The 8,605-nt window shown below is 50.5% G+C and overlaps 2 protein-coding genes across 2 annotated transcripts; both read left to right on the forward strand.

Annotated features, from left to right (window-relative positions):
- Nucleotides 1–2,180: 2,180 nt before the first annotated feature.
- On the forward strand, nt 2,181–4,688 carry NGA_0645100 (uncharacterized protein; the record flags this gene model as incomplete). Its single annotated transcript, XM_005855636.1, has 6 exons — nt 2,181–2,458; nt 2,570–2,852; nt 3,066–3,205; nt 3,438–3,611; nt 3,752–3,845; nt 3,963–4,688. 6 exons carry the CDS (start codon nt 2,181–2,183, stop codon nt 4,686–4,688), a joined length of 1,695 nt encoding a protein of 564 aa, XP_005855698.1.
- Nucleotides 4,689–5,706: 1,018 nt separating this feature from the next.
- Nucleotides 5,707–8,605, forward strand: NGA_0644800 (channel hemolysin iii family; the record flags this gene model as incomplete). Its single annotated transcript, XM_005855633.1, has 6 exons — nt 5,707–5,949; nt 6,027–6,212; nt 6,749–6,893; nt 7,025–7,119; nt 7,342–7,417; nt 8,334–8,605. The coding sequence occupies 6 exons, from the start codon at nt 5,707–5,709 to the stop codon at nt 8,474–8,476; spliced, it is 888 nt and encodes a 295-aa protein (XP_005855695.1). The 3' UTR covers nt 8,477–8,605.

The following is an 8,605-nucleotide window of genomic DNA, read 5'->3' on the forward strand; positions in this document are numbered from 1 at the left end:
TCAAATGTCAAATGTACCACTGTAAAAAGTTAAATACTTGCTAATGGATGTAAACTCGTCAGCATATGGGAAAGAGTCGCTCCATTCATTAATTTTGCATGCTTGAATAAGCACGCAAAACGTAAATCTCAATTTTGGAAAGCACATCTCAAAAAATAATGTTCCAACCGCCTTAAATGACCAGCGGGAAAAAGCTTGCCCAAAAGTCGATAACTACGATAAAGAAAACGAGGGAATCGAAGCTTGTGAGGGACGCAAGGCATGGGTGCGCTAGGGGAGTGGATCCGCTGCTTATACAGCACCACACGGACTCATTGCCTCGTCTACTCTCAACTTATATCTGGATAAATTGTGCGGATCCGCAGACTCCTTCCTCATGTATCGCCAGCATATTTATTCCATCCCTCAGAGCTTTCACAGGGTAAACGATCCCGGACTTGATCAGGAATGACCGAGAGGCAAGTATCTTTGGTCCCTTTTTCCTTATCTGCTCGCCACTGTGCCCACTCTCAACGCCTTAATGTCCTCACTAAACCCCTTTCTGACGCTTTCCCCTAATTTGCGGGAGAACGACATGGAGAGGTTGTTCTTAAAACACCGTGCACGATCATGCGAAAAATACCACAATAAGTACCCGTTATTGGAGATTAAAGGCATGGGTGAGAACCAAAAGGAAATGGATTGCGCAGAAAACCAAGATGAAAATAAATCTGAAAATGTGACTCGGACATTCAAACGAGATGTCTATTCCAAATTCACCGTGTCGTTTCTCTTATCATGTCTTGTAAGCTCATGTTCGTTTGAGGTTTGTCATCCAGCAGAAATGGGAAAGCGGAAAGAGGTCTCTTCCAGCGAGAATCATGTGCGGCCAAAATGCATTGAAATGCATCAACTTTTGAGCTGAACAAATATTACCCTTTGAAGAGCACTTATATCGTATATGTCAAGCTGGAGAACGACAGGAAAAGACATCGACTAGAGCACAACTTTCTACTTTCCTATTAGCGTCAGAATGCATTGCCAACAACAAAAGAGGGAGTTGAACAAAGGGACGGGGCTCGTAGTCTGATTTTGATGGAAGAGACCGCCACCCTCTCTCCGTTTGTCGCTTCGAACTTTGAAGATTGTTAAGGATATGGTGCTTGGTTTCTTTTTGGAACTTTCATACTCTATACGTTTGATGTCTTTCTTAATATGTATATTATTTAATTGTTGATTGTTTGCCTGTGAAAAGAGATGTGGGTCGGGGTTTGAAACCCATCATGAGCAGATGCCTCTATGATCGCTGGACTGAGCATGAACATTCGGAGGACAAACATCGATTAGGGAGATAAAAGCAACGCCTTGAATGATTGTAGGCCGTGGAAGGAAGTGATTATAGGCTGTGCACGGTAAGTTATGAATATGCAAGATGTCGTCGGGGTTTTTGCCCTGATCACCGTTCGTAGGTAGCCGACAACTCAACAAAACCCTCGAACCCCAAAAAAAAGAATCTTCGAGGTGCAGACGCGAGGAGTGCTTGCATATGATTCAAATACACATTTCTAGCGTCTCAGGTGCTATGTCAATTCGTGGGACGGGCCGTGTTGGGTTGATTGAGGCCCACGAGTTTTACAGCCGAAACCTTTCTTTTCTACTCAAGGTGAATTTCGGGTTAATTATCTTCCGAGGATGATCGGGCTGCTAACCTCTCCCGCGGCTTTTGTCCTTCGAGAGTGACAAGTCGCCGTCCTCATTAGTATGGCCGAAGTCCCTCTAATGCTTGATGGCATACTACGAGAGCCATGTATATTTTTCATGTTATGTGTACCTTTTTTTGTAGCGTATTGACGAATTTGGCACGTGAATCACGAGTAGTTGGGATTCATGGCTCCCGAACGGGCGACCCCAGGACATTCCTTGACCTTGACATACAATACTCACGCACTGGCAGGACATTTAGGGCTACGGCATTTTTCATAACAAAATTGCCTGCTTGTCAGCTCTAGTGCGAAGAAATGCGACGGGACGACGATGACGCAGTAGCAGATCAAGACAAGTCTGATGAATCATATCAAGAAACAGGCCACGAGACTGAAGCGTTTGTAGAAACGCTCATGACAATGAGCTCGTCGTACGAGTCTGAATCAGAAAGCATTTCCCCGTCACCTATGCAGTCAAATGTCTCCTCAACCAGCCACATGCGAATGCAAGCTCCGCATTATCGTGAGCGTTCTTCAAGGCACCCTACACCATCCCTTTCACTAGCAGAACATGAGACCGCCGAGGGAGAGATGAAATCCCGAGGGTATAAAAAGGAGAATAGACGCTTGGAAAAGCAAGAGGACAGAGACAACACCACCGAAGTAGGACCAGCGATGGACAGGGAAGGCCACGACCAATTTCATTGCTCTGGAGCATGCGATATAGGCTTGTGTGAGTGCTACCAAAAGGCTCCACCTGACGCTTTAGAGAAAGAGTAAGTACAACCTATCCGCTCTAAGTGGAGAGAGAACTGAAGGATAAGCGTTGATGAGGAGCGACACTTAATCCTCACCTCACTCGTTACCACTCCTCCCTGTTCCTTCAGGGCCAGCACCTCTGAAAACCCTGCCGGATTTAATGTTCTCCCGCGCCTCTCCTTCACTGGACGCTCGTCCTTCGTTCCCCTCCTGTCCTCCCCATCGCTGGACCAAATCATGGAACTCATTGACATCCGAGCAATGGTTCCTCTGTACCTCCAGGCTTTCCGCGAGCTCCTACAAAAAGGAATGCTGAACCGAAAGAGGGGCATTATCCTTCTCAAATACTGGAGAGAAGTGAAAATCCAATTTGGGGGAAATTGTGACCCCACGCACGGGCTATTTGCAGAGGTAAGAACTTCATCTCCCTCCGAGTTCCGCGGAATTGAGTCGGTAGCCATCGCACTCCTATGAGTATTGCTGAGCTCAGTTTCGATGCCCGGGTTATTTTGAGAAGACTCCGCACAATTCCCGGAATTTACTGCCACAACTTTTTTTCCTCCCTCCCTCCCTCCTTCCCTACCTCCTATCTCCTTTCCTCCTTCCCTCCCTCCCGTCGCACAGGTCCAAGGAGCGTTTTGGATCGCCGACAAGGAGCTTGGGAGTCCTTCATCTATTCTCGATGGGGCAGTCTCTGATGCAGAAAGAAGGCGATTATGGATGAGTCATGCAAACCGCCTGGGGGGGGAGGGGGCGAAAAGTGAGTAAGCGGTCCAGTCAATCGCCCATGCTCCAGATTCCAAGATGTCCTCTCGTCTCTTTAGCTGGTTACAAAGCCGACCACATGCAGGAATCAATCCTGTGCATCATTGTTTCCCCCCCGCTTCATGTGTCTTTCCACCTTATGTCCCTCTATTTATCCTTCCAACCTTCATTCATTTGCCGCTCCTGCGTCTCTCTTCTGCCCGGATCCCGTTTCTCAGGACTGCGGGAGAGCGCAATTTTTAAACAACTCAACGACGGCTCTCGCGCCATTCGGATGGAATGCCTGGGAGGGAAGGAGCGGCGTTTGGTGGTGAACGACGTATATTTGACCTATTTTCGACGACCGGAGGAGTTCATGAAGGACGCATGGGCCCGGCGCTGTCTCATCGGCTTTTTGCTCGCGGCGTGAGTGCCGGGGGAAAGAGAAGGATGTAGGGAAGGGGCTGGGGACGTGCATGTATGGAATAGGAGGCGCTGAAATCCAGACAATGGTACGACCCACAGCTCCCCTCTCGGTCATTTTTCTCCTTTCTTTCTGCCAATAGCACCGTAGTCCCGGACGACCGCCCCTCTTTCTTCCGGGAGCTGGTCCAAGGGGCTCTCGGTAACCCTGGCACTCGCCAGACAGGGCTTTTTAAGGTCGGTGCCTGAGATCCCATCTCTGCCGCCTTTCTCTCCCTCTTGCCCGGCTTTTTCCGGCTTTTTGTCCGCCCATCTCCGGTCCATCCCTGTGTCCCTCCATTCCTCCTCACACAGGCCCTTGACCGGCACGCCCAGGTCAATCTCTTCCTGTTCGAAAATCGAGTGGTCGAGCTCTCACCTGGAGAATTTGTCTCCTTGATCATGTTTGAACCGGCGCCCCCCTCGCGTCACATTCCCCCCCAACACCCCGTTGCTCGGACACGGCCACTCCAGGAGCCCATCTGCTCGACACCCTCCCTTCCCAGCCGTGCCTCTCTTTTTCCCTCTCGTACAACGTCGGACCCTCCGTTTGAAGAGCAGGAGAGGGAGAGGCGCCACGCTGGTGGACGTGGTGGGGCAAGCCGTCCGACGGAGCAGGAGGAAGGCTTGGTGGCAGGAACAGGAGCCGCAGGACAAGACGAGGAACGTGCCGAAGAGGAAGGGAATCAGGCAAATGAATCCTTGTATGCGGCAGTATCCTTGACATCCCCTGTCTCTTCTCCCTCTTCGCTGCCGTCCGCTCCTTCCGTCCTTTCCTCTGAGCCCTCTTCTTCCTCTGATACCGCCCTTCACCCACACTTCTCCCTCCATGCTGCGGCACCTATTACCACCATCCCGCTACCCCTTCCTCAGCCTCCACACCACTTTGCCCAAGAAACCTCATCAGCACAAAGCCTCTTTGAACCCAATCTACGCCCTCTTGCTTCTCCCTCTGAGATTCCGCCCCTGCAATGGTCACCGATGCAGCGCGACCGACCGAAGAAGGAAGCAGCAAAAGATGAAGAACTTGGGTCTAGTTAAAAATTAGACGTGCCATTCATAGCATGACACATTCACTTGTGGTGAAAAAAATCACGAAGAGGAAAGCCAGCTGAAACAAGTGTTGCTGCCAAAATCCTTGCCAAGAAGAGAATGATGACACATAAAGCTACATACATTTGTCACATGAGCAGAACTAGTGTGGATGACATGCATGTACAAAACAAGTAATTGTAAAACTAGGAAAATCGAATGGCACGAGTGCTTATCATCTTTTGTTTATGCCTTTAAATTCTATAAAGCGTTGGTGTGGTAGAAATACAGACTTTTAACCTCCTCTCTGCCCTGTGAAAAGGATACCCTTCGACAAAATTGCTGTCATTATGCGGGTACGTATCTAGGGACACATTACGCTTCTGTATCGTCGAACGGATCAAAATGAATTCACGTGTGTCCAATCCGAAGGGGTACATGGGCCACGACTACCATATGCCTTCCAGTTTATCTTAGAATAGTCATGACGTGGCACCAGGTGCTACTGCCATGCGCTAGCATCCTCGCCCCCTTGTTGTGATATCGACGCAGAGCTGTGGAAATGTATGTAGGGTGAGACTGCAGGCAGTTTGTGGATTTTAATTCCTAGGAGTCTTGAAGACGAAGGTTACTTCCAGGAGGATCACGGTCATGGCGGTGCAAGGATCATGAAAAGCCTACAAACCCCAGGTTGCACTCCTTCAATTCCCTCAGCATAGCCTGGACTTGATCAACCAGTGGTGTTGTCAACTGATCTTGTATGTGGTTTGCTTGTATTGGTCGAGCGCGTTCGGATGACAAAGTCTCGAATGACCAGGATTCCTCGATCTTGATCCTCAGCTCGCACATTCATTGCACCAGCAAAGCAGTACCATGCGCTCAAACTCTGTTTACAAAATCGGCTTTTCCAAGATACCTTGATTGCAACCAAGATCATCTCTGTAGTGAATTTGACGCTCCGTGGTCGCATGTCCTTTATAGGGTTTGCTTTTCGATAGTATGCCTGAGCCGTGAGAAAACGACCAAAATGAGAGAGTTTGCGTTTTTGTCCCTCGTTTCCCCTTATGTCCTCCCCTACGCCTCTGTACACATCCAGAGAATGTGCAAATCGGACATCAAGGGGAGTTCGCAGCCACCTTTGCCTGCGTCGCATTCTCTTCCTCCCCCTCCTGCTGAGACGCCTCATAGTGTCCATGGAGCGACTGATCAAACGCCATCCACTCCCCTACAAGAGGAAAAAGACCTCAGCACACGCGTCGACACAGACAAGGTACAGCAACAGGTTGGCCTTTTCCCCGCGCTATCGTCCTCCCTTCTGTGTTTTCTTTTCACCTGCGCGAGCCCCAGACCATGCCCTCCCTTACTTCATCTCGGGATCCTCGACAGGCAAAGGTTCCGTCTTACGCAGGTGCCTTTCCTTCGGACCCCAATGAGATTGTACGCCTCCGAAGCTTGTACCCTCCCTACAGCGATACGGAGCTGGATGAGGCCAAGAAGGGGCAGCTGATTCCGGGAGAGGTTTTGTACTGCGAGGTGAGGGCAGGGAGCGCTTTTTTTTTTAATGAAGAATCACACGTATGCCTCGTGTGGACACGCGTGCGTGTGGATATGTAGGATGTATGTTTAGTACATGATGTGGGGCGCGGGTGGGGAATGTCGGTGCGACGGATGCTCTCTCTCCTTCCCTTCCCTGCTCACCGTCCTCCTTCTCCCTCCTTTTCTTCATGCCTCGCTTCCGCCGTTTCCTCCTTCTATCTCCCTCTTTTTCATTTCCCCATCCGCTTTCTCTCCCTTCTTTGTAGGGGGCTATGAAACCCTGTTGGCGAGGTGTTCTGCATGGATGGTCGCTGTTTCTCGTGCCCGTGATCGCCTTGGCGTTACTGGCCAAAGCGGATACGCCGACGGTAAGGAAAGGAAGAAAGGGGACGAAGGAGAGAGGAGAGAGCAAGGAGAGGACTTTTGGGGGGGCGGGTTATGGCTTTTCTATTTCTCTCCCTTGCCATGGGCTTAAAAACCATGCCTCGCTGGATTTTCCGCTCTCCTCACTGGCCCCTCCGTCCTCCACATAGGAGCATCTGGCCGCCTCCCTCTTCGCCCTCTGCTGCCTCTGCCTGTTTTTGTCGTCGTGGGCGTATCACCGGGTGCATTGGACCCCGCGGTGGGAGGTGTGGATGCAGAAACTCGACCATTGCATGATCTTTATCATGGTTTCAGGTAGGGCTTCGTTCTGCCTGCGTTTCACACCTGGTGGGATGCGCCCTGTACCGCGCGCTCTCATGGCCCTTCATTTTCCTTTCCTCCCTCCCTCTCTTCCACTCTCCCTCCCTCCCTCCCTCCCTCCCTAGGCAATGTTGCCCCTCTTTCCCTCCTTGCCTTGCAACAAACACGTCTCTACGTGTTGGCAGGAAGCGCCCTGGTTGCGACCTGGGGAATGATACAGGTGCGTCGCGGAGGACGGTGGCATGGGAGGTGAAAAGGGTGGGGAGGCACTAAGCCGACGGTCTCGGGCATGGGCAGGGAGGGCGGGAGAGGAGAAGTCCTTGAAGACATGGGAGGTAGAATAGGAGAGGGTGAGACGCGAGGATGTTTTAAAGTGGGTTGGTCGAGGATGATATGATCCCAAAATGACCTTGGCCCCCCTCCTTTCTCCCTATCTTCTCAGATCTTTCGTCTTCAAAAAAAACTGATCTACTTTGTCTTGACCGCAAGTGTCATGGGCTTCGGTTTGCACGAACTTGGTAGGGAGGGAGGAAGGGAAGGAGGGAGGGAGGGAAAGAGGGAGGGAGAGAGGGAGGCGAAGACAGACGTCTTCTGTTCCGATGGGCATTCCCTGTTTTGAACTCGGCGTATCCCTGTTGCACTCTACCCCTTCAAGATGTTGCTTCTGAGCTAGTCATGGCATTTCTCTGCATAGCAATCTGAATCTTCTGGAAGGAATCCTGCGTTTTCCATCCACGGGAGGACAGACATCTTTTCCGATTGTTTTCTTAATAGCAGGATGGTCGATGTTCACTCACTCTTTTTCTTCTTACACCTCACACACCAGCCATATTTCTCATGTTTTGTGACGTTTATTCCTCATACCTAAAATGCTTTCATGGGACAGTGCCCTACCTACCACGGGCGATGAAACAAACCTTGAATTGAACCCTTTCTTCGGTCCCTTTCCCCTTCTTTTCCTCTCCTCTCCTACCTCTCCCACATCTCTCAAGTCGGGCACTTGACCACGCTGGAGCTCAGCCTGACCATCGCGTCCTGGTCTCAGTATTTTCTAGGCATGCTGGTGTACGCGCGTGGTACGTACCGGATCACCCGACACCCACCCGAAAAATCCTAAAAAAATTTGGGGGGGTGATTTTCTTTCGCTTTTCCGTCGGGCTGGTTTTTAGCGGGTTTTATTTTCCTTCCCTCCTTTCACTCTGCACTCCCCTGTCCTTTGTTTTCCTTTCCCTCCATGGTAAATTCTAGCTCTGACCAGGGTACCAAACTTGATACATTACACACACACACATATATATATATATGTATGGATGTATGTGTCTTTATATATATAAACCCACATGCATGTGCGTACGTACATACACGCTTACCTCGCATCTACCCCGCTTCACCCCGTATTGCCCCTCTCCTTTCTTCTTATTTTTCCTCCCTCAGGCTGGCCTCGCCTGTGGCCTCGGCATTTCTCCTCCCATGAACTCATGCACGCCCTTACCATCTCTGCCGCCGGCACGGCCGCAGTCGTGACGTACTCCCTCCTCGACCGTTTCGACGTGGGCCGTTGCCTCTGGGCTGCCTAGAGTGGGAATACACAAAGTGAACGCGACTCACGTATCACGGTCTTTATGATCGTTAGCACTCCGATAGCCATAGAAGTTGCTCTCCAACATGTGAAATTTTGAAAAAATCGTATTCTGCTGGTCGTCTGG

Source organism: Nannochloropsis gaditana (assembly GCF_000240725.1).
Source record: "Nannochloropsis gaditana CCMP526 unplaced genomic scaffold scaffold149, whole genome shotgun sequence".
NCBI lineage: Eukaryota > Eustigmatophyceae > Eustigmatales > Monodopsidaceae > Microchloropsis > Microchloropsis gaditana.